We start from the raw sequence: 25,742 nt of genomic DNA, 5'->3' as shown, positions 1-25,742 counted from the left end.
CTAAGCACCAGGGATAGGAAACACTGGGACATAGCACCTGTTCACAAGTAGGTTACAGTCAATCTTCATGATTTACAGACCCCATATCTACAAATTCACCGACTCCCTAAAATGTACTTGTATCTCCAAAATCAATACTTAGGGCACTTTCACAGTTGTTGTGTGGACATGCACAGAGAGGGTATGAAATATACAACATTCCCAGCTGAGGTTCAACAAGGCGATGCTCTGCCTTCTAGTTTCAGCTTGTTACTATAAACAAGTGTCCTTTTCACAGTCTATTTAGCACCTCATTTTTCTGCTACTCATTGGTGATTTCACTATTTTTAATGGCCCCAAGTGTAGTGTTGAAGTGCGATCTAGTGTTCTAAGCACAAGAAGGCTGGGATGTGCTTATGGAGAAACTGCAAGTGTTAGACAAAATTCCTTCAGGCAACTTATTGTGCCGTTGGTCATGAGTTCAGTAATAATGAATTGATGATTTGGTATATTCAGCAAAAAAAAAGAGGAAATTTGTTGATCTGTGTGTGATCAACAGATTTGATCTGCTCCAGAAAGTGCTAAAGTACCTAATATCTATAGTGCATGATGAAGCGATGGAAAAGTGGCTGAAGTTAGGAATTCATGAAATGATGACTGATTTTTTTTTTTAAGCACAGTGGATAGCACTGTGAGACTGAAGGCCGAAAAATTTACAGTAGCACTACCCAGGGTCAAGAAAATGTTAAACCCTTCTCAGTATTTCATTATATGGAAAATTTGCATATAATTATTTGTAAGAAACTTATGTATTAAATTGGGTACCTTGAAACAGAAACATACATAAAACAAGTTTATATACTGATCTATTGATGAAAATGTGACCAGAGGCCCACAGGAACATAAGCCCATATTTTCCCTAGGAGCAGTGGCTCAGAACTTGCTAATTTGATGTTTGCAGCAACTTTATAAAACATAACTATTGCAGATAACAAGACTTGACAGTACATGTAGTATGGGAAAGAGGTGATCAATCACTCTACAAAGTGATAGACATTCAAACAGCCTCATGAGCAGGGGAACACTATGCATGTGACTAGGTGACTAGCTTCCACATTTAAATACTTTTTCCGTAAACACTTTTGAAAGAAAATTTTATATTTTTGCTTTTGAAATTATTTGTCTATGAGCAACGCTTAATTTACGACCAGCTATGATTTCTTCACAATCGTCAGACACACTCAGGAAATCTTTCAAAGTGAGAAAATCTAGCCTCAAAATCATTTTCAAATGTAAGTAGAGTTAAAAATTTTCCAGTTAATGGGGCATATATAACATTATGTTTGGTAGACGATTACGTAGTTGTTATTGTCAATATCAATTTCTCAATTTTCTATTTTATAGCTAATAATACTTTTGTTGTTTTAACTCATTCATTTTTTTTTCCAGTCCCTGAAAAGTTCATATTCCTTGGTTACCCAGGGTAGATCCAGACTTTGGGGACTCTGAAGCTTATGTAGCTTGGGGGCTCTTTTAAGAAAAAGAACACAAAATTACAAACACAAAATTAGGCCCCTTGGAAGAAGTATCATTAGGATCCAAGTTAATCCACCTCTGATAGGCACTTAGCACCTGTTGGATAAAACATCCTCTGCAGAGGCCACTGTGGTGCAGGAAGACCAGGTAGGAAGCTATAGCCATAGTTCAGGAAAGAGAAGATCATAGTCCAAACTTGAGGATGGAAAGGATGAGAGAGACACAAGAAATATTTAAGAGGTTGGTGTGACAGGAATGCATATTGCTGGGATGACTTGATGAGTCAGAAGAGGGACTACAGAAGGGATGTGGGTGGTGATGGAGCAGATATGGAAGATAATTGACTTCAGTTTTGGAAATATCAAAGCCAAGGAGCCTGTGGACCACACCCAGGGACCACAGGTGTATGGAATTATTCCAGATGTATGGAAGCCTTTTATTTATTCTGAGGTTCAAGAGAGAGGACTGACCAGTGTGCACGAAACAGCTGTTGGCATATGAATGGTCGGTGAACCCCAGGTGGCTGGAGTTGATGAGATCCCCCAGGGTTGTGCATAAATTAAGAAGGGATGCATGAGGGAGATAGCACTGCCGGGAACATCAGCATTGAGAGGTAGAAATGCACAGAAGAGGAAAGAAGAAATGCATGTCTCTTTAATACTGTTAATGGAGTGCCTGCAGGTACCACATACTGTGAGAGGTGTTGTCAGCTAGAGGAAGCAGTCAGGCACAGAGGTTGTCAGCTGGGGCTGGGGCCCAGGGAGTCAGGTAGCTGGAGCTTGGAGGGTGGGCACAATTGGGGTTTCCCAGATGAGGGAACCGATGAGCAAAGGCACAGGGCTAGAAAACCAGGAAATAGTGAGTAGCTCATTCTAAGTAGACTATAGGTGAGAGTGAGAGAGAGAACGGTATGCGCCTGCTAGGCTGGAATCAAGTTACGGATGGGCTTTGAAAGCCAAAATATGAAGTTTAACAATAGGAGTCTCGGATGATTTTGAGCCAAGTTTTACAGTTAGAGCTGAACATGAGGAAGGGTTCTCTAGCAGACAGGCATATACCCAGCACTGCAGAGACTGACATAGAGACTCATAATAGAACCAGCAAGAAGTAAGGGAGCCTGAACTCAGAGGGTTGCACAGAAACACAGAGGAGGGGATAAAAGCAAGTGCTCCAGACAGAGGAACTTAGGAGACGTGCCTGACAGGTCCCACGGGTCCTATGACTGAGCAAGTAAAGATGGGGTCCAGGTTTTGAGCCTAGATGGCCAGGAGGCAAGTACAGCAGTTACTGAAATTGATCTGTGAGAATAGAAACCGGAAAGCCCTGGAGCCCCAAGGGAAAGAAGACTAACCTTGAAAGTACTAGAGTTCCTTCGCTGTGATTCCCCCTCCCTGGGCCCTGAGCAGTGGGGTGTGTTAAAGCAGCCTCGGTTCGGTTCGCAGCCTTCGCATGTGGCTTGATGGTGAGGTCGAGCTCAGCCAGAATGCCCACATTTCTCTGTTCTGCACTTTGCTTTATTGTTGTTGTTCGTTTGTGTTTAATCCTGAACTAGAACTTAGTTTTCACCTGGGGGCTTTTCATCTGGTTGGATTTTTCCCCAACACCCACCCTAGTCGAGCTTGTCTTAAACTTTCCTTGTCTTCGCTGAAGGTAATTGGTCCTCCCGGTTTCACATCACCTCTCGCTTAGAGAAGTGGACTTCTGGGCAGTTTGCTTTGGTTTTGCCCAAGAACCAGCCTGTGTCCCTCATATTCACTAATGAGATGGAGGACAGAGGGGCATCCTTCCAGCCTCTTTCCGAACTCTCCTCCGACATAGATTACCTTGTGATAGCTAGGAGGGTCGGATAATAGGGTCGGAGCAGGGGAGGGGAGGGAGGCAGAGGATATCTCCTCTCAAGTCCTGGGGAACTGGCTTCCTGGTGACTGCACTGCCAGGTTCCCCAAAGGACTGGCAGAGAATCCACTGTAGGGCCTGGGAATTCCCACCTGAAACTGCCGAAACCTGCTTCTTCCTGGATCTACTCCAGGTGTTTATGGAAAGACTTGCTTTTAAAGGTCTCCTTCTCCCTCTCCTTGAAGACTTAGTAATCTGCAGCCAGGACCAGCTACATAATTTGCAGTTCCACATTTTCAAAAAGTATTAAGCATTTCAAGACAGCAGCATCAGAGCACTGGAGCAAGTGCAGGCTCTTCTGGTGTTTGGGGCTCCGTGTGACCCTAGAGGTCACACCTGCACGAAGCGCTGCCAGTGGCTGAGTGTCAGTGCTTCGAGAGATGTGATTCCACTGTGCATCCCCACTTCATCCTGAGTGTGACCACACACGTCCACCCCACGGAGCCCTCGTCCCTCCTGACACACCTTCCACCTGGTCATGAAAGGTATTCCACACCCCCTGCTCAGCTGCTCCCAAGCCTGTTAACCAAGGAGACTCTGCTCTAGAGAAGGGTTCTCATTCTGTTTCTCCACTTAATTCACTCCAACTCCTCTCCAGCTAACCTTTTTCAGCCTTCAACAAAATAGATGTTGACCTTCCGGGTAAGATTTGAATATTCTCACCCAGTCACAGGAGCCACAGAGTGAGAAAGATGAAGGGATGTCTTCTCCTTGACACGGCTGTTAAGATGCAGTTCCAGTGCTGGGGTAACCCGGGGGTGGCTATCAGCTGAGACTCTCTTCCTGGAAAGGAGGGTCTGGGGCAGCCTGGGGACATCCTGACATTTGCAAAATCCCACTTGACAACAGTCCTGATCTTTAACAACATAAACGTTATGACCTTTATTTTTATCTAGATGAGGAAACTGAGGCCCAGAGAAGTTAGATGACTTCTCAAGGTCACACAGCTAGGAAACAGCATAGTCAAAACTAGAACCCACACCTTCGGAGCCCCGAAACAGCCCAATCTTCTCTACACACACTGTGGAGGACCCAGTCCTCCCATTACTTCTGTCCACAGTGGGGCATTTTATAAACACCAGCTTAAGGCTTTGAAGCAGCTTCCATTCTGTTCATATCTAAAACAATCAGCTCTGATTTCTGCTTTCCTCAAAGTGTAATAACTTTCCAGCTAATTTTTATTTCTTGTTCTGAATCTTCAGAGACAACCCTGTTACCCAGTTTAATCTCAAGACTCACATGAACTCCCGGGATGTGAAGACAGCCATAGAGAAAATTACCCAGAGAGGAGGGCTTTCTAATGTAGGTATGTGATCCGGATGTCAATCTTCTTGCTACCATGGTTCTCTTTCTTTTCATGCTAGATAGAAAAAGGAAAAAATCAAAATAATCCTTCAAGAAATGACTCACATAATATCTGTATCTTTCCTCAAGTATTATCATGGATTCGGGGGCAAAAATCATTACCACATACATGCTGGAGAGTTCTAGCACGCCGGGTTCCTCAGATGGCAGCTTTCTTCAGGACAAGTAGAACTGCAATCATGACTATCCCAACTGTTCTCCGAGTCATCAGCTATTTTTCATTATATTTTGTGAAAACTTTTTTTTTATAAAAATAAGTAAAATTTGTAACCAGTTCCATTCAGGAAGCTCCACAGTGCCCCTTGAGAGTGTTTTTCTAATCAGCTCCTGTTATAGTAATAACTGTGCAACAAGAGACATGGTCTTTGTTTCAAGCTGAGTCTCTATCTGATCCTTGGTGGTGGTGATGGGGTGGGGTGGCAGTGGGGTACCGGAATTCCAAGGTCAAGATCTAGTCCTCAATGGGGCAGGTCCAGAAACTCCATTTTATCAGTTCCCCAGAGGTGACCAGGCCTTAGGAAACAGTTTCACACGAACCAAGCTCAAAGGCCACCAATGAGCCCATGCCAGTGTACTAATTTATAAATGGTAGTCTGGTTTTGGGGGCACTGGGAAGGCTGTCCACTTCTTGGGGAACCTGTCTGTACCATCGCAATCCAGGGAAGTGGAGAAGTGAGCCACAGTTGCTTGACATGGAACGCGCACAGGGAATAGAACTATCTTTGAAGGATCATCTACAAAATTACAGTAAACCTGATTAATTATTTCCCTCTCCACCTCAGTGTTTGTCTCTGTAGACCAGTGTATTAGCATCTGGCAAATGAAGAGCCTTTGATCTCTGAATAAGTCTAAATAAACACTGGCCAAGTCACTGCTATCCAAGACACCAAACCAGTATTACCTCATCAGGAGCATGATAGAATTGATGTCTGATTTTTCAGTTTAATACTTATATCAGTGAAATTCCAGTAATGTATCATGCAGTAAAACTTTAAAACTTCAGGGGCTTCCCTGGTGGTGCAGTGGTTAAGAATCCGCCTGCCGATGCAGGGGACACGGGTTCGAGCCCTGGTCCGGGAAGATCCCACATGCCGTGGAGCAGCTGAGCCCGTGTGCCACAACTACTGAGCCTGTGCTCTAGAGCCCTCGAGCCACAACTGCTGAGCCTGCGTGCTACAACTACTGAAGCCCGAGCACCTAGAGCCTGTGTTCTGCAACAAGAGAAGCCACCGCAATGAGAAGCCCGCGCACTGCAACGAAGAGTAGCCCCCGCTCACCGCAACTAGAGAAAGCTCCCGAGCAGCAACGAAGACCCAACACAGCCAAAAATAAATAAAATTTTTAAAAGAATTGTTTAAAAAATAAAAACTTTAAAACTTCAGAAGACATTCTGTTTCTTTGATGGGATTAATAAAATCAGCATAAAATCATTCTTTCAGTGGGTAACATGTTCTATCTCTGCCCTGTATTGATCTGGGTTTGGGTTTAGAGAACTGAACCCATTCCAGCTGGTTTAAGCAGAAAGGGATTTATTTCAGGGTATTAAATGGTTTTGAGAATTACTGAAGAAATGGACTCTAGGCTGAGCTTTCGGAGATGGCTTCCCAAGGCTTCTTGCAGAACCAGGACCTCTAAGGAGCTGTACCTCTTCCAAGATCAGGAAATTGCTTTCTCAATTCTGCCACCACCGCCTCCTTAGGAATCTGCTTCAGCCAGGAAGCCACCATGATCAGGAAGTTTCTGCTAAGCTGCCAGCTACAAAACCATGCCTTGCCTGCTCCATTCACAGCCACAAAGTGAATGCTCTGCACCCTACGTTCTCAACACCAAGGAAGCTGGTGACCAAACATAGGCGCCTCTGCTAACACTTCCCTGGAGAAGTCAAACACTCTACAGACTTGTCAGCAGAAACAGCAGAATCAAATCTCATGTGTGCGCATCATTTCATGAAACTAAAACAAATCCAGAACTAGCTGCAAGGAAGTCTCAATGTAGTTTTCAGATTTCCAGCCTCTGCTTTCAAGACATGCTGGAAGGTGGATGGAATATGTATTGAGCACAAATTGACCATGACCTCCAAATTTAAGATTGGTGGGGTCAAGGTGATCTTCTGATGGCTCCCTGTGCTCTGTCTACAGGCAGTTAACGTTAAACTAGGGGGGACTGCTGGGTGCCTTGGGCCTTGAGGGAGATCAGCCCCAGCTGTGAAAGCAGTTCTCAGCAGCCAATGTTTCCCTTAGCAACTGTGTTTTATGCAGCCAGCTCACATGGGTTCTCCGAGACATTTCTCTAGCAACTGAGTATGTAACCATTTGATCCTTTCATTTGTCAGGTAAGATTATACTAGCCAGTGGAGCCAGGATGCTGGCCAAAACCAAAGAAGCATTGAGTGTAATGTCATTAACCCTAATGTCTTAAGAAGGTAGCTCTTAACTTTTATTTTGATTGGGGACCCCTTTGAAAGCTATGGCCCTGGTACCCAAATAAATATTTATATACACAAAATACTGTGTATAAATTCAGGGGATTTGTGGGTACTCACCCCCAGTGCCCCAGGGGTTCACAGAGCCCAGGTTAAGAGCCCTACCTTATTATATGCAGCTGTGCTGACTCTAGGGTGACCAGTCATCCCAGTTTGCCCAGGGGCATATGGGGCTTCCAGTGCTAAAACTGGCAAAGTCCTGGAAAACTGGGACAGTTGATCACCCTCCTTGATTCCAAAAAATTTCAGGAGACCCTAGACAGTGTGAAGTATATGCTTGAGAAAGCCATGCTGGGAGGCTGTGCTATCCCTCTCAACTGTTGCTCTCAGCTGAGGCAGGTTGTCGTCATGGAAACCTAGGCCCAGAGGCCCCCAGTGACCCACCCAGGCCACATGGCCAGTAGGCGGCATAGCCAGGCTAGAACACCTTAGTTCTTAGTGGGTGCAGCGCGTCCCGAGCCAGCCAGACCTATGCCCCTGGTGGAACTAGACACAAGATTCCACTGAACCCAGAATATAGCCTTTCCCACCCAGCGGCTGCTGGAGCACCGGGCTCACCCCGAGCCACCGTAGCCCAAGGAGAGGCTCCCGTCACTTCAGCTCCCCCCACCCCACACTCTGGGAAACGGCACAGGGGCTTAGTGAGGTTGGTTCCAGCACCCAGGCAAAGAACGGACACTTTCGTTCCTATGAAAGTTTTTCTCATCTGTTTGCTGGTCTTTAAAACTTTTATTTTTTGAATTTAATTTTTAAAATTGAAGTACAGTTGATTTACAATATTAAGTTAGTTTCAGGTGTACAGCGAAGTGATTCAGTTATATATTTTTTTCAGATTACTTTCCATTATAGGTTATTACAAGATATTGAATATTGTTCCCCGTGTTTTACAGTAAATCCTTGTTATCTATTTTATTAATAATAATTAGCATCTGTTAATCCCATACTCTTAATTTATCCCTCCCCCGATTCCCTTTCCTCTTTGGTAACCATAAGTTTGTTTTCTATGTCTGTGAATCTGTTTCTGTTTTGTATATAGATTCATTTGTATTATTTTTTAGATTCCACGTGTGATATATAATATTTGTCTTTGTCTAACTTACTTCACTTGGTATGATAATCTCTAGGTCCATTCAGCTTGCCGCAAATGGTGTAAAACTGTGAAAAAAAAAAAAAAAAGAAAGAAAGAAAATTAGAAGTTAAAGGCTTAAAATGAAACGGGAGGGAAACGGCTAGTGGTGATGGTTCCACGACGTTGTGAGTGCATTTAATACCACTGAACTGTACACCTAAAACTAATTAATGTGATTAAAAAAAAAAACGAGCCAACAAGGGAGGGAATGAGTATTTTTCTGCATCTTTTTATGCTGCTATGATCAGTTCCACGATCATTCCAAGCACGAGTTTTCTTTTTCTCCCAGGCCGGGCCATCTCCTTTGTGACTCAGAACTTCTTTTCCAAATCTAATGGAAACAGAGGCAGTGCTCCCAACGTGGCCGTGGTGATGGTGGACGGCTGGCCCACGGACAAGGTGGAAGAGGCATCAAGGTTTGCAAGAGAGTCAGGAATCAACATTTTCTTCATCACCATGGAAGGTGCCTCTGAAAATGAGAAGCAGTACGTGCTAGAGCCCAACTTTGCAAACAAGGTATGTAAGTGGGAGACCCACCCAACGTAAGAATTCCCTGCACTTTGCAAAGCTGTAACAGCCATCCAGGCTGTGTCTCTTTTTCCTTCAAATGGGTGTTAAGCTCACTTCTAGGTAGGAGGGCCTCCAGTGAGAGACTAGTAAGTCTGGAACCTGCAGTTATCCTCTCAAAGCAACCCCCCACCCCACGACCACCACCATGTACCTGATGAACTGAGTCCCAGCATCAGCACCTTGGGAGGAGCAGGGTCCCCAAGGTCTCACAGTAAAGACTCCCCTGAGCTCCCCCTATAGTCCCAGGGGACCTCAACTGGGCAGCCCACAAGCCTTCACACGAGCATGCACATGGGCACACATGCACTGCAAGTTAACTAATCTGATAAACAAGAAAAAGGTATTGAATCAAGTCAGGGAGATCAGGATTTCAAACTCAGCTGCCCCTCAGTTCTGTGGAAATGCCTGGCAGGAGATGGGAGCAGAACAGATGGGGATCCAGGCCCTCACACCCATCCCCCCAAAGCAGCCCATTTTTTGTATATTTTGTACAGTGGGACCCCACATAAACCTTCCTCCAAAGACAGGACCCCAGGTTTAAAAAGGAAAGGAAGAGAGAGGGCAGACAGCAGAAGCAAGAAGAACTACAATCCTGGAACCTGTGGAACAAAAACCACATTCACAGAAAGACAGACGATGAAAAGGCAGAGGGCTATGTACCAGATGAAGGAACAAGATAAAACCCCAGAAAAACAACTAAATGAAGGGGAGATAGGCAACCTTCCAGAAAAAGAATTCAGAATAATGATAGTGAAGATGATCCAGGACCTCCCTCAGAAAATAAATGGAGGCAAAGATCGAGAAGATGCAAGAAATGTTTAACAAAGACCTAGAAGAATTAAAGAACAAACAAACAGAGATGAACACTACAATAAATGAAATGTAAACTACACTAGAAGGAATCAATAGCGGAATAACTGAGGCAGAAGAACGGATAAGTGACCTGGAAGACAGAATGGTGGAATTCACTGCTGCAGAACAGAATAAAGAAAAAAGAATGAAAGGAACTGAAGACAGCCTAAGAGACTTCTGGGACAACATTAAACACAACAACATTTGCATTATAGGGGTCCCAGAAGGAGAAGAGAGAGAGACAGGACCCGAGAAAATATTTGAAGGGATTATAGTCAAAAACTTCCCTAACATGGGAAAGGAAATAGCCACCCAAGTCCAGGAAGTGCAGCGAGACCCATACAGGATAAACACAAGGAGAAACATGCCAAGACGCATAGTAATCAAATTGGCAAAAATTAAAGACAAAGAAAAATTATTGAAATCAGCAAGGGAAAAACGACAAATAACATACAAGGGAACTCCCATAAGGTTAACAGCTGATTTCTCAGCAGAAACTCTACAAGCCAGAAGGGAGTGGCATGATATACCTAAAGTGATGAAAGGGAAGAATCTACAACCAAGAATACTCTACCCAGCAAGGATCTCATACAGATTCAACTGAGAAATCAAAACCTTTACAGACAAGCAAAAGCTAAGAGAATTCAGCACCACCAGACCAGTTCCTCAACAAATGCTAAAGGAACTTCTCTAAGTGGGAAACACAAGAGAAGAAAAGGACCTACAAAAACAAACCCAAAAGAATGAAGAAAATGGTCACAGGAACATACATATCGATAATTACTTTAAACGTGAATGGATTAAAGGCTCCAACCAAAAGACACAGGCTCGCTGAATGGATACAAAAACAAGACCCATATATATGCTGTCTATAAGAGACCCACTTCAGACATAGGGACACATGCAGACTGAAAGTGAGGGGATGGTGAAAGATATTCCATGCAAATGGAAATCAAAAGAAAGCTGGAGTAGCAATACTCATATCAGATAAAATAGACTTTAAAATAAAGAATGTTACAAGAGACAAGGAAGGACTCTACATAATGTTCAAGGGATCAATCCAAGAAGAAGATATAACAATTATAAATATATATGCACCCAACACAGGAGCACCTCAATACATAAGGCAACTGCTAACAGCTATAAAAGAGGGAATCGACAGTAACACAATAATAGTGGGGGACTTTAACACCTCACTTACACCAATGGACAGATCATCCAAAATGAAAATAAATAAGGAAACAGAAGCTTTAAATGACACAATAGACCAGATAGATTTAACTGATATTTATAGGACATTCCATCCAAAAACAGCAGATTACACTTTGTTCTCAAGTGCGCATGGAACATTCTCCAAGATAGATCACATCTTGGGTCACAAATCAAACCTCAGTAAATTTAAGAAAACTGAAATCATATCAAGCATCTTTTCTGACCACAATGCTATGAGATTAGAAATGAATTACAGGCGAAAAAACGTAAAACACACAAATACATGGAGGCTAAACAATATGCTACTAAATAACCAAGAGATCACTGAAGAAATCAAAGAGGAAATCAAAAAATACCTGGAGACAAATGACAATGAAAACACGATGACCCAAAACCTATGGGACGCAGCAAAAGCAGTTCTAAGAGGGAAGTTTAGAACAATTCAATCTCACCTCAAGCAACAAGAAAAATCTGAAATAAACAATCTAACGTTACACCCAAAGGAACTAGAAAAAGAAGAACAAACAAAACCCAAAGTTAGCAGAAGAAAAGAAATCATAAAGATCAGAGCAGAAATAAATGAAATAGAAACAAAGAAAACAATAGCAAAGTTCAATAAAATTAAAGGCTGGTTCTTTGAGAAGATAAAACTGATAAACCATTAGCCAGACTCATCAAGAAAAAGAGGGAGAGGACTCAAATCAATAAAATTAGAAATGAAAAAGGAGAAGTTACAACAGACACTGCAGAAATACAAAGCATCCTAAGAGACTACTACAAGTAACTCTATGCCAATAAAATGGACAACCTGGAAGAAACGGACAAATTCTTAGAAAGATATAACCTTCCAAGACTGAACCACGAAGAAATGGAAAATATAAACAGACCAATCACAAGTAATGAAATTGAAACTGTGATTAAAAATCTTCCAACAGGGCTTCCCTGGTGGCGCAGTGGTTGAGAGTCCGCCTGCCGATGCAGGGGACAAGGGTTCGTGCCCCAGTCCGGGAAGATCCCACATGCTGCGGAGCGGCTAGGTCCATGAGCCATGGCCACTGAGCCTGTGTGTCCAGAGCCTGTGCTCCGCAACGGGAGAAGCCACAACAGTGAGAGGGCTGCACACGGCAAAAAAAAAAAAAAAAAAAAAATCTTCCAACAAACAGAAGTCCAGGACCAGATGGCCTCACAGGTGAATTCTGTAAAACATTTAGAGAAGAGCTAACACCCATCCTTCTCAAACTCTTCCAAAAAATTGCAGAGGAAGGAACACTCCCAAACTCATTCTATGAGGTCACCATCACCCTGATACCAAAACCAGACAAAGATACTACAAAAAAAGAAAATTACAGACCAACATCACTGATGAATATAGATGCAAAAATCCTCAACAAAATACTAACAAACAGAATCCAACAACACATTAAAAGGATCATACACCATGATCAAGTGGGATTTATCCCAGGGATGCAAGGATTCTTCAGTATACGCACATCAATCAATGCGATACACCATATTAACAAATTGAAGAATAAAAACCATATGATCATCTCAATAGATGCAGAATAAGCTTTTGACAAAATCCAACACCAATTTATGATAAAAACTCTCCAGAAAGTGGGCCTAGAGGGAACCTACCTCAACATAATAAAGGCCATCTACAACAAACCCACAGCAAACATCATTCTCAATGGTGAAAACTGAAAGCATTTCCTCTAAGAGCAGGAACAAGACAAGGTTGCCCACTCTCACCACTATTATTCAACATAGTTTTGGAAGTCCTAGCCATGGCAATTAGAGAAGAAAAAGAAATAAAAGGAATATAAATTGGAAAAGAAGAAGTAAAACAGTCACTGTTTGCAGATGACACGATACTATATATAGAGAATCCTAAAAATGCCACCAGAAAACTACTAGAGCTAATCAATGAATTTGTTAAAGTTGCAGGATACAAAATTAATGCACAGAAATCTCTTGCATTCCTATACACAAATGGTGAAAAATCTGAAAGAGAAATTAAGGAAACACTCCCATTTACCACTGCAACAAAAAGAATAAAATACCTAGGAATAAACCTACCTAGAGAGACAAAAGACCTCTATGCAGAAAACTATAAGACACTGATGAAAGAAATTAAAGATGATTAAAAAAAAAAAAGGAAAGGAAGAGGATAGGAGGGAGGGGTGGGGGGATGCCCGCAAGCTTTAGTGTTCTGTGTCTCCAGATATACTAGGGCTCAGCTCCCTGCACGAATCCTGCACTTCATTGTCCTTGAAATTCTCATCTCCCTTAACCTCTAGGACACGGTGTGGCTCTTACTTCATTTGCTCTCTCCTCTTTTCCGTCTTTTTTTTTTTTTTTTTTTTTTTTGCGGTATGCGGGCCTCTCACTGCTGTGGCCTCTCCCGTTGAGGAGCACAGGCTCCGGACGTGCAGGCCCAGCGGCCATGGCTCACGGGCCCAGCCGCTCCGCGGCATGTGGGATCCTCCCGGACCAGGGCACGAACCCTTGTCCCCTGCATCGGCAGGCGGACTCTCAACCACTGCGCCTCCAGGGAAGCCCTCTTTTCCGTCTTGTATCCTAAGTGTAGACTTCCCCAGGGCTCAGTTCTTTGCCCTCTCCTCTGCTCTCACTAGGTTTTCTCCCTCCAGAACCTCTCCCAGGGCCACAGCTTCAGCCTTTGCTCATAGGCAATGACACACTCATATGTCTCCCTCCCTGGTCTCTCTGGAGCTCAACAGCCATTTGTTTCCAGCTGATTGACTAGTCTCCACCCGATGTCCCCAAGAGCCTTAAACGTTACGTGCAAAATGCCAAGTGCATCATCTTTCCCACCCAAATTCTTTCCTCCTCCGGACTGTACATACAGGCCCCACAGCTGTCTCAGACAACCAGAGTCACCCCAGGACACCCTGTCAGCTCCCATGTCACGTATCTCACATCGGTCCACTCTTTCCCATGCCCAATGCCACCTCTCCAGTTCAAGCTACTACTTTACATCTATTATTTCTCCCTCCAGTTTAGATTTCACAATGAAGCTCATGTTTATGAAGAGTTTTTCCAGTCCTGTGGGGTCCTTGCTTCAAATCCTTCATTATTCCCTATTATTCCCAAGGTCTTCTGGAGTGTGGTCCTAACCCAGCTTCCCAGCGCATCTTCCTAGCTCCAGCCACCTGGCATCCTGCTGTGACTTACTCAGGCTGCCTGGTGGGGAATCCCTCCTCTCCATCCGTTGGCTACAACTCAGCTCAGCCTCAACACCCATCTCATATGCCACCTAAGCCATGGAAAGTTTTATGAACCCCATTAGGTTTTTACAAACCAATTAAAGTATATTTCCTAGGACATTTTAAAGTCATTTCTTGTCTTAAAATAATGTTTTAATTATACACCTTCGATTGTAGCCATCAGGTCTGTGATTCTCTCTGTGACCCACGCACACCCACCCCGTCCCCCAGAGAGGCAGCGGCAAGGGGGAAACAGTCACTTCCAGGAACACACCAACCAGCTTGCTCAATGTTTATTTGCAGGTGCCTTGAGTTTTTTTCTGGAACAAACTTGGGCACAAGTAAATATTAAGTTGCCTGGAGGCAGGGTTGTCCAGAGGACAGAGCTTGGGTTCTACGAGCAGACAGATTTGTGTTCCGGCCTCAAGGATTCAAGGGATGTCACTTAACAGCTGGTCCTCAGTTTGTTTCTTCATGACAAGGGGGTTATAATTCCACCCTGTAGGGTTAAGTTGGGGGGTTAGTGAGATAATCTAAGAACATCTAGCGTGGTGCCTGACACGTGTGGAACTCCCTTCCTGCTGGATGCAGGGCTGCTCTGGAAACAATTCTTTAGCTATGTCTCATGCGTGCCTTTTGTTTTCCCAAGCACAACAAAAGCTTTCTTTAATCTCTCCTGGGTTGATGCCCACCAATGCCAACTTCATGGCTGGCTGCCAGTACAAATGAACAGAGGGGCCTGAGGAGGCATAAATATGAAGCTGAAACCAGTGATTCCCCTCTCCCTGTGGATTTGCTTGACTGATGGCTCTCCACAAAAGCAGAGACCTGGCTGAGGGCGTGGGAGTGAGTCCAGGGATAACTTGACGGGTCTCTGCCCCGGTGAGCGCCTGACTGGGTGAACCGAGATGGAGAGAGCGCATTAGGAGGCCTGACGCAGAAAACAAGCATCTGCCAGCTTCTTCCCCGGCCCCGGCGTCAGGAGGCGTGGCGAGGGGGCGTGGCCAGGCCCCTGACCTGGCGGGTGGCCTCCCCCTGTCTTTCAGGCTGTGTGCAGAACCAACGGCTTCTACTCGCTCAGTGTGCAGAACTGGTTCAGCCTCCACAAGACGGTGCAGCCCCTGGTGAAGCGGGTCTGTGACACCGACCGACTGGCCTGCAGCAAGACCTGCTTAAACTCGGCCGACATTGGCTTCATCATCGACGGCTCCAGCAGCGTAGGGACGGGCAACTTCCGCACGGTTCTCCAGTTTGTGGCCAACCTCAGCAAAGAGTTTGAGATTTCCGACACGGACACGCGGATCGGGGCCGTGCAGTACACCTACGAGCAGCGGCTGGAGTTTGGGTTTGACGTATACAGCACCAAGCCTGACGTCCTCAACGCCATCAAGAGAGTGGGGTATTGGAGTGGTGGGACCAGCACGGGGGCTGCCATCAACTACGCCCTGGAACAGCTCTTCAAGAAGTCCAAGCCCAACAAGAGGAAATTAATGATCCTCATCACTGACGGGAGGTCCTATGACGATGTCCGAATACCGGCCATGGTCGCCCATCACGAGGGTGAGTGAGCTGGTCTTGCTGACCAGTCTGGGGCTGAGCATCGCTCTGGGGCTTGGTGGACCAGTGGGACAAAGAAGGGACTGTCTGTCTATGCACTGGTTTTGCCTATCACCTAATAAACTGTTCAGAACTGCAGGGAGAGTGTTAGGCGTGTAGTTCAACACTGCAGGCCCCACTGGGCAGCAGAGAAGGGTCAGGCAGGGGCCACCACGGTGGCTTCCACAGTGTCACGGCAAACCACGGCCTGTGGGTGACTGCCGACGTTAAGGTCCCACACTGAGGCAGGGCACACCAACATGTGACACATTGAAGAGGAATTTGACTCATGGCTTTCATCTCCATTGAAGACCACAAAATTGTGTTAGAAATTTGAAGAAAATGGATGTTTTAAAAGAAGAGTGCTACTTTTGTAAGCAACTGCTAACCAGATATTGGAGGTTTGGGGGAGACCTCAAAGAAATTTTCATTCAAAATATTTAAAGAGATATTTCCATATGAAAATTTGGAAGAGGGCAACAGAAAGTTTACAACCATGAAAAGTGAGCAAACTATTTTTGCAAATATTTAGAAAATCGGTCATATTTGATGCTTTTTGACAGAATCTATGTATAACCAGTTTTGAAAGAGCCATAAAATACCAGGAAAATACAAACAACCTGGAGAAAACCCCAAGTGATAGTAATAATAGTAATGATAACAGAAGTAAACTGAGTGGTCAGTGAACCAAAAACCTGTAGATAAGTACTAGTGAACAGACTCACTCATTGTGGGGGTAGTTTTCTTGTCTGCCTACATTAAACTTGGTTCAGATGCACGATTTTCCATATTCTTTAAAGCTGCTTTTAATCCTGCTTGAAACAAGGAGGGGTGTAAAAATAAACAAGCCTTTAGGAACCAGCAGTTCTGGCTTCTGGAAACCAAAGTAACCAGACACCAAGTTCAGACGGTCTGCCCAGTGATTTGCCCTGTGCGGAGCACTCATAATGGTGGGATGGCAGGTGGCCCGCATGCCAGCCTTCACAGGGCTCCTTGGGCTCATGTCAGCAGAGGGAAGATGGTTTACGGCTCAGAAGCAACCTGCCCAAAGTTCCAAAGTGAGTGGGAGGACGCAGGTGGGGCAGCTCTCGACAAGCCCAGGGCTCTCCTGCTTTTTCCAAACGTCTGGTCCCACTCATGTTCAGCTCCACTCACTCATTTTCCTAGATGCCCCTCCTCTGCACCTCACCCAGAGGGTAGCCTCAGCCTACTCATCAGGAGAAGTGAAGATCAAGGGAGATGTCCTGGGCACTATCAGGGCTGTTATGTTCTGGGCAGCTTTAAAGAACAAGGACCAATAGATGCAAGTGACATGGAAGCAATGAGCACTGTGGGAGTGTCCAAGCCAACACTTGGGAGTGTCCAAGCCGAGGCTGGGTTGCCAGTAGAAATCTCTAGTACTGCTTATGCTGTCTTTACTGCGGGGCAGTCCTTCCATCTTTGAGCAGAAACGAGGGCTTAGTCAGTCTAAGCCCCATTCTGCAGCCACTTGGCAGGGGCCTAAAGCCCAACGCTGCCTTTTCCCAATGTGGACCGTGTTCAGAGGAAAGACACTGGAGAGGTAAGAGAAGGAACGGGCAGCTTAACTTCAGCTCAACGAGCCACAACAGAAGAACAGCTTAGGGACTTCCCTGACAGCCCAGTGGTTAGGACTCCGAGCTTACACTGCAGGGGGCACGGGTTGGATCCCTGGTCTGGGAACCAAGATCCCTCATGCCGCGTGGCACGGCCAAAAAAAAAAGGCCAGCTTAGACCAGAACCACGTGAGGTGTGGATGGCTCTCCGGTCAGCAGGACAGGGCACCCGGAAGATGCTGGAGAGAGCGATGTGGGCCCTGTGAGTGGCTGGCGGGGGAGAGGAGCCTGGCCGGAAACCCTCACCCAGGCTCTGCCCTCTGTCTCATGGCCATCTTGCTAACCCCACCCTGGCCAGCCTGGAGGGGATGTGGGAATAGGTCAAGCTCCGGCTCACCAGGCAAGAACCACACAGCAGGCAGTCTGTTTCCCCACTGAGAACAGATCCCTGCCCTCCGAATTCCTCTCCTCCCTGCTCCATGTTACAGTCCAAACCCTTTAATCCTACTATACTCGTTCCCATTTGCATCTAGACCAGCTCAAGTCCCTCTCTTCCTAAAGAGGGAAATAATTCTTTGACCCCATGTTCTAGCTCCAGTTACCACCTGCCTCCTCTTTATAGCCACATTTCTGGAAAGAATCAGCTATATGTGCTGCCCCACATCTTTATTTCTTTTTCACTCTCAACTCACAGCAATTCACTTGGTTTCTTTGGCATCTACTCCTCTGCCGCTGCTCCCTTCAAAGGCTACCAGTATCTTGTTTCTGTTTCTTCTGAATCCAAAGAGCGCTTTTCCCTTTCATCTTCCATGACCTCCTGCATCAGTCAACACTGCCCGCCACTTCCTTATCGGTAAACACTTACTTTTCTGTGGTGATGGAGCAGATGCTGGGTCACAGCTCTCCAGGTCCTTGTGCAAGCAGGGTTCCTGCACCGGGAATGAGGTTGGAGCCTATGGCTTATAAAGTCACCCTCAAGCCTAAAGTAATTCAATGCCACCGTTTTTTTGTCTAGGTTTGCAGTAGAGAGAGTTTATTCGCAAGGCAGACAGGAGAACCAGCCTCAAATCTACCGCCCCAAGGGCAAAGAGCTCGGGGTATTTATAACAAGTAAAGGAGCCGGGCGGTCTGAGGCGTGGGGAGTGTGATTAGAAAAAGGTGTGGAAGTGTTGCTCTGCGCAGGCGTAACCAAGCTACAGGCCTCTGCGCTTGTTCTAAAGGTCACCAAGCGGGCACTCGCGCATGCCCCGTTGGAGGGTCAGTGGTCCTATCCTGTCTTAACCAGCTCAGCTGAGCTAGACGCAGCTGACGCTAAGGTCAGCTCACAGCTGACTCCAAGTTTCTGGAGTACAACTTGGACAAACATCTTACTGTTTAGGCTACGTGCCACTTGGAGGACATGCAAGTCTTAAAACGACCTTGATTAGTGAAGGCAGGTGAAATGGATTTGACTACCCATAGTTTCATTTTCATTTAAAAGATCTCGAACCGACTTTTGATGAATGTAAGACTGAATTTTGTGCGCCTCTAAACACAGAGCAAGTGTGTGCCATGTGGTACAATCTGCATGGCACCAAAGTTTCACTTGTCCAAATGTCATCCCCATGCTGCTCCTGGACATGAAATTCTTATCATGCATATACTCCATTTTCCTGCTTTTTCTCTCCAAAAGATTGTAAACTCCTATGAGATAGCAACTATACCAACTTCATTGCTGCTGGCATACAGCAGATGTTCATGCCTTGGGCACATTTCTGATTTTGGACTCGGTTGCCTTCAAGCACAATGGCCAACAGAGCAGCAGGAAGGCAAGGATTCATTTCAGTACTTTCCCTTGGGGACATTTGCTTCATCTACCCTTTGTCCCCACAGGAGTGATCACCTATGCCATAGGCGTGGCATGGGCTGCACAGGACGAGCTGGAAGTCATCGCCACTCACCCTGCCAGGGACCACGCCTTCTTTGTGGACGAGTTCGACCACCTCTACAAAGTGGTTCCCAAGGTCATCCAGAACATTTGTACAGAGTTCAACTCACAGCCCCGGAACTAAATTCAGAGCAGGCAAAGCACCAGCAGATGCCGCTTTCCCGACGGACTCTCGGACAACCCCCAATGCTTTATGGGACACACGTGGGGCAGCAAGGCACTTAGGGCTTGGAAACCACATGTTGTTATTTTTCTTTGCCAGTGTGGTGTTTCATACTTCGAAACACAGAGTTAGAAAGGTGATCATAAATTTGTAGAATGAGCCAAAATAATACATCGTTTTGGGAATGCTGGGGATTTTACATTTTGAGAATTGTTTTCAAAATAAAAATTGAGAATAGAACACAGCACTTACGAAGGCTTAACTAGAGCTTTTGTGAGATTTGTAACATTTTAATTTCCCATTAGAATTCTGTAACTCTCCACAAGTTTCATTTTTGTCATGACAATATAGGAGATGCTTAATTACATGTTTGACAGGATTTCATGCAATCACGCTGACCGTGTCATGGGTAGTGTTCACAGGGTTTGTGGCAGGGCCACCTCTCTGCTCTACTCATGCCCCAGAGCACCTGCCGTGCACTCTCTCCTGGCCCAAGGTGACAGCGCACCCACGGGGGTGCAGAGACAAGGTAACAGCAGCACGGCAGCGCCTGATTTACCTCCCTGTTCTCTGTTATCAGAATCACGGTGTTCCTGCAGTATATGGAGCAGTTGGGGAATGGCCCTGGAGGACCACACTGACCTGGCTTTAAAAGTGGTGCATCAGGCTGGTGCAGCCACTCTCAGCCCGAGCTGCACATTAGAATCACTTGAGAGTACAATGCTTGTTCCCAGGCCCACGCTAATCCAGTGAAAGCTGAGTCTCTGGGAAGGGAGTCTGAGCATTGGCAGGTGGTACTGATGATATGCTGCCAGGATTGAGAACTACTGAGCTGCCTCGGAGGGGCCAGTGTTAGAGCTGTTTCCTGGGAGAGCCCCTGTTTATGCCTGTTGTTGTTGAGTCCCATTTAGTTTAGCATTTGTCTTGCATATTTCATTTGTTAACTAGATACTGTTATTACTAGTTGCATTAAAATAAGCTGGCATGGGTTTGGTTGAACTCCACTTTTTTTTACTTCTGGCTTCTACCAAGGACTCATTTATTAGGATGTGAAATTACATACACCATAGGGAAACATTCAGAAGAATCCTAAATAGAGATGACTAACTTGACAAGTTATATCCTGTAAAAATATGTGCTGGAGAATGCTACTCTGAATGGAGGCCAAAAGACAGTACCTGTGTCAATACTTGGGACAAAATATTTACATAAGAAATTCTGAATTGAAAATAGCATGCATTTAGCAGAATTTGCATAGAACTTACCAATTCTCAATACCTGAGGAGTTATTGTCAATTAAAAATGTTGTGGTCTACAGAGAAAGGTGTCAGCAATTTCAAATTTATTAACGATAGATTTTATTTCGAAAGCAATTGCAAACAGATTTGTTCAAAACCTTCAAAATACGAAAACTAGCTTCGAAAAGGAAATTCTTCATAAAGATACCAGTGACACATTATTAGTGACAGATTTAGCTAGGAAACTAATTAAAGAACATAAGTACTAGGATCAATTATTCTGCCTATGATTTTGAATGTGCAGATAATTGATATAAAGTTTTTTCAATGTCGCTTCAATGTACACCAGTCAATTTTTTGAAGAAAAATTTTATTTTGGAAAATAGTTTTGGAATATAATTATTTTACAGGGTCCTTAATATAAAAACCAATTTGTCATCAATAAGTAAATACTTCCAAAAATAACATAATTTTAATTATTTTGGTGTTCTCTTTCATTCATTGTCCCAGTTTGGAAAATAAATTATATGGTCACCCTAGTTACAGGTATCATAATTTTGAAGATAAATGAAACCTCTTCAAACGTGCCCATTGTCGACATGTTGTCAACACGTATTTGAGTACCTGCTGCGTGGACCATCAGAGGTGAAGTGCTCCGAGCTTGAGGTCCTCAGAGGCTACGGTGTGGTCAGAATTGTCCGTGTGGATGTTCAAGTCGCCAGAGATGGTGACAGGAGTCAGGATGGAGAGAGAAGCAGTGAGCCAAGCTCATGGATGCTCAGCGGAGGACAGAGGTGACTAGGAGGTTGGGAGAGGACAGCAGTGATAGGGCTGGAGGGCCGAGGCCAGATTCAAGGGAGCTAGGAGCAGACCCATCCCGACTCCAGGCCTGAAACACGTGGGGTGAGAGAGCACAAGGAGCCCCCACTCGGGGGGTTGAGGAAGACAACCAGGCTTCAGGTAAGAGCGGGCAAGAAGGGCTTGGGCCTCTGGGGGCTCAAGTGGGAAGGCTGCAGTGCAGGTGGGGCTGGGTGAGGTCCACGGAGCAGGGTGGAGACAAGGGTCCTGGTGGTGAGGGGTGCCGTGGGAGGCTTGCATATAAATGCCAATTTGCTCAACCTAAACTGTGCCCAGCACTGCTGGGCCAACACTGAAATCTTAACACAAAAAACAGAACTTTGGAGACAATCTACATCAAACTCTTCAATGGCAAAAAAAAAGAAAAAGAAAAAGGAAACCCAGGCCTTAAGAAGTTTGTGCTGATGCGAAGGGATAAAACTAGAATTCAGATCTCCTGTCTTCCAGGGTCCTGACTCATCTGACTGCCTTCAGGGCATCCCACAAACACACACCTGCTTCTGCACACTCAGGGGCTCTGGTCCAGCCTTTGTGAAGCTCTCTGGGTCCTGCAGACTCGGAGCCAATCTCCTAAGGCAACTTTATCTTTCATTCTATGGTCTCAGCAGGAAACCTCTTCCATGCCCTTTCTCCTCCAAGTCAACCAAAACAAGCGGATGAGGAGCATTGGACCAGCTTCTCCAGATGCAAGTGATGTCTAAACTCCGCTCATCTTAATTGGCCCATCTCTTGAGAGTTAAGGCTCTTTGAAAGAGGTTTCTTGGCTATAAGTTTTGCAACAAGGCTCTACTAAAAATTTTCAGCCAAACTGACCATGTTCAGATATTTCTTGTTTCTCTGGGCTCTTTAAACCCTTTGAACGGGACAAAACCTCCCTGAAGCAAGTTTTCCAGCGGCAGTCTCAGGGGGACCAACATGGTTTTATAAAGAAGACAATGCTTCTGTGACCAAGGATTTTCCAGCCTGAAAGAGGAATTTCCAAAATATAATGTTATCTTCTAGTCACCATCCTAAGAGAAGTGCTCCCTTGGGTTACCAATATATAAATGTAGTAAGTAGGAAATCTGCTTGAATGCATGAATTCAATTACTTTGGAAAGAGATATTTATTCAACTAATGGCTGTGAGGAATTCACAGTCCAGTGAGAAACCATGCACAAATGAACAATTAAAATCGTATAATTAATATCATGGGGTTATGCACAGAGTGCATGACTGGCGACTGCAAACAACCTCATGAGAGAAATAATCATGAAGTGCCTAACAATTCGTGAGTGTTTGCTGCATGCTGGGCACTGTTCTAAGGGCTTCACATGTATTAACTCATTTATCCCTATGATTTATTGCAAGAAGTACTGTTATTATTCTCATTTTACAGATCATGCACCAGAGGCATGAAGATGTCAAGTAACTTGCCCAAGGTCATAGGACTAGGAGAGGCAGATCTGGGAATTAAACCCAGGTAACCTGACTCCAGGGTCTATATACTTAACGGCTTTGCTTCTTATGATGGTGACACACGAAATAACCAAAGTGGCTGCATAGGGGGTTCTCTAGTAAGCTTGGCAATTTAAAATGTATGTATAATTCTGCTGAATGTATCTCAGGGTCTATTAAATGTACAAAGTGAGGAGTTTGTTAAACATCCAGTGCAAACTTTACTTCCCCCCATCACTCCTCCTGCCCTCACTTAAGCTGCGTGATTTTAATCTACAGCCGTAGTCCTTGTAGCTCCCTGAACACATTGGGCTCCCCATCCTCTTGTTAAACTCCTAATCATCCTTCAAGTCTCAGTCCAAATGCCGGCTTCTCTTTGGAGCCTTCCCTGAGCTGCTCAGATAGACTTAGGCTCTCTGGATGCACAATCCTGACCCACCTATTTTCCAGTGATGTCCTTAGTCCCTTCCCATTAGGGGACACAACACACACACACATCACCAAGGACATGGAATGCAGGGAATGAGAACTCTGAATCTAAGTAACCTGACAGTTCCAACCCCTAATACAATGGCACTGGTAGAATGGGAGGCAGAGATATTTCAGGAAGAGAGAAACAGGATATGATGGCAAGAAAGAGAGGATCTAATTCCACGCGGACTGCACCACTCTTTCGAACCCTTCTGAGGTTCATTATTACTGTCTGTTACAATCACTGCTTTTCTAGGGCCAGAATCCTCTTCAGGTATCTACCCATAGGGAAACTCTGTTCCTCACCTTACACTCTCATTTTTCCTGCAGAAATGAAAATCCCACTTCTTTTTACCTTCCTTTCATTCAACAAACATGTTTTAACTTCCTATTATGTGCCAGGCATTGTGACAGGTGCTGGGGTACAAAGATAAATAAGACCTGGTCCCTGCCCAAGATGCTTAGGGAGGCAAGGAGGCTTGCGACAGTGTGACACACAGTGACAGCATGCAACTTGAGGCTGAGGCAGGGGTGTCAGGAAAAGAAGCTGGAGGGAGAGGCAGGGGCCAGGCCATGGAAGGCTGTGTCATTTAAAGTTCTCTCAATTGCAAGTAACAGAAACTCTCCTCTCAGTAACTCAAGCAAAGGGGGAATTTTTGGAAGCAACCTGGGGAAACTCATGAACTCCAGGGTCAGGGAGATGGCAGAGTCTCAGAAAGGAGAGGAAGGACAAGAGCAGGACAGGAGGACCAGGTAACTCTCTCACTCTCCTCTCCTCCAGAATGAGCTTCATCTGGAAATTGTTGCACCAGCCTGCAGAGAGGGAACAGAGTGAAACTTCCCACCCATTAAGGGTTGACCTCTCCGCGCAGCCTCCTTCAGCAGGGCTACCCAGCAAACCAAGCTGATGTGGCTGATTTGGGATGAGCACTCACATCATTCTATCTGATCACCTTGCACTTAAAAACCTTGTGAGGGTCCTTGAAGCATCAAATTGTCTTGAATGCTGACACACGGATGTCCACAAGTTCCCGAATTTGGAAAACCAAATGCAGGCTGAATAACAGAGTCTTCTGGTATGGCAGTCTCCCTGTTTGCTTAGAAGCTTTATCCAAGAAAACCAGTAACTGTCAAAGACTCCTTTTCACTTCTCTTGGCCTCAATGGCTACAAGACATTACTTGTTTATAGGCCATTAGCCATTGAAAACTGTTCAGACCATCAGGGAGGAAGAAGTGCTGCCTCTGGGATCCATCTCTGCTTTTAGTATGAAGACCTAATTGAGGAGAAAAGTACTGTTTAAATAACCATCTACATGGAAAACAAATAAGGTTGAAAGATCACAATTTCAATGCAGGCTTTGCTTCTTTTCTTTCTTTCTTGTTTTTAGTTTTCGTTTTTGTTTTTTAAATGTCCTATAATTGAAAAATACTGAGCTTAACTTCATCCCTGCCATCGCTCTTACACAAACTGGGCCCACAGGCAATAAACTGCCCAAGTAAGCAAACACTCTACTCGGCGTGGCAGCTGAGACTTTCTTATAAAAAATACAATTTCAGCTGAATAGCCCCTTTCTGAGACTCCTCCAGTTTCACACTTGGTTGAGGTGAGCAGGGTGTATTCAGATTAATGGCAAACTGGAATCTGAGTTCTCAACAAAGAGCCTTTACATGACTGCCCAGGACACAGAAACTGTGAGGCTCTGGAAGCCATAGAAACTGTGCAAACACCAAAACAAAACCCCAAATCAATTGAATTGTTGTTGGTCTGACATCCCCAAGGCATCTGTAAACCTGTACCCTGATATTATGATATCGATTTTTTTTTTCAATTATCCTAATACTCTACAAGTTCTCCTTGAAATTATAGTAAAAGGGAGTTTCTTTCCAATCTCAGTAGGGGGATTGTGTGGCATTTTAAAGCCAAAGAGGGAACAGGGACAAGTCGAAGGTTCAAACTGCTGTGGTTATGACTAAGACATGCACCAAGCAAAATAAACGAGCAGACGAAGTTTTCTAAATGGCAAAGTGGTGGTGTAATTTAGTTTCCTCCTAAGAGAATACCCTCATTGAACTGGGGGACAACGGCAGTGTGGAAACTCCAGGGGATCTTTCCAGCTCCTCTGACCTAAATGCAAGGCCTGGAACACCCACATGCTTCTACCTACAGAGAGGAGGCATTCTCTTGAAGTGGAAAACCAACCCTTTCATCTCAGAGTCACTCTAATCCTGGCCA

At 44.9% G+C, this 25,742-nt stretch overlaps 1 protein-coding gene across 1 annotated transcript in view; it reads left to right on the top strand.

The window, feature by feature from the left end:
* The window catches only part of VIT (vitrin), a 123,237-nt gene extending 102,175 nt beyond the window's left edge, over positions 1-21,062 (top strand). Inside the window, exons 10-13 of the mRNA XM_060169097.1 lie at positions 4,614-4,717; positions 8,677-8,903; positions 15,292-15,805; positions 19,288-21,062. Of these exons, the coding sequence (XP_060025080.1) occupies positions 4,614-4,717; positions 8,677-8,903; positions 15,292-15,805; positions 19,288-19,466 (1,024 nt within the window). The 3' untranslated portion in view covers positions 19,467-21,062. The remainder of the gene's footprint in view (positions 1-4,613; positions 4,718-8,676; positions 8,904-15,291; positions 15,806-19,287) is intronic.
* Positions 21,063-25,742: the final 4,680 nt, after the last annotated feature.

Source organism: Lagenorhynchus albirostris, chromosome 13, assembly GCF_949774975.1.
Source record: "Lagenorhynchus albirostris chromosome 13, mLagAlb1.1, whole genome shotgun sequence".
In the NCBI taxonomy this organism is placed as follows: Eukaryota; Metazoa; Chordata; class Mammalia; order Artiodactyla; family Delphinidae; genus Lagenorhynchus; species Lagenorhynchus albirostris.
Note: the sequence above shows the minus strand (reverse complement) of the source record. Positions and strands in the feature narration are given on the sequence as shown.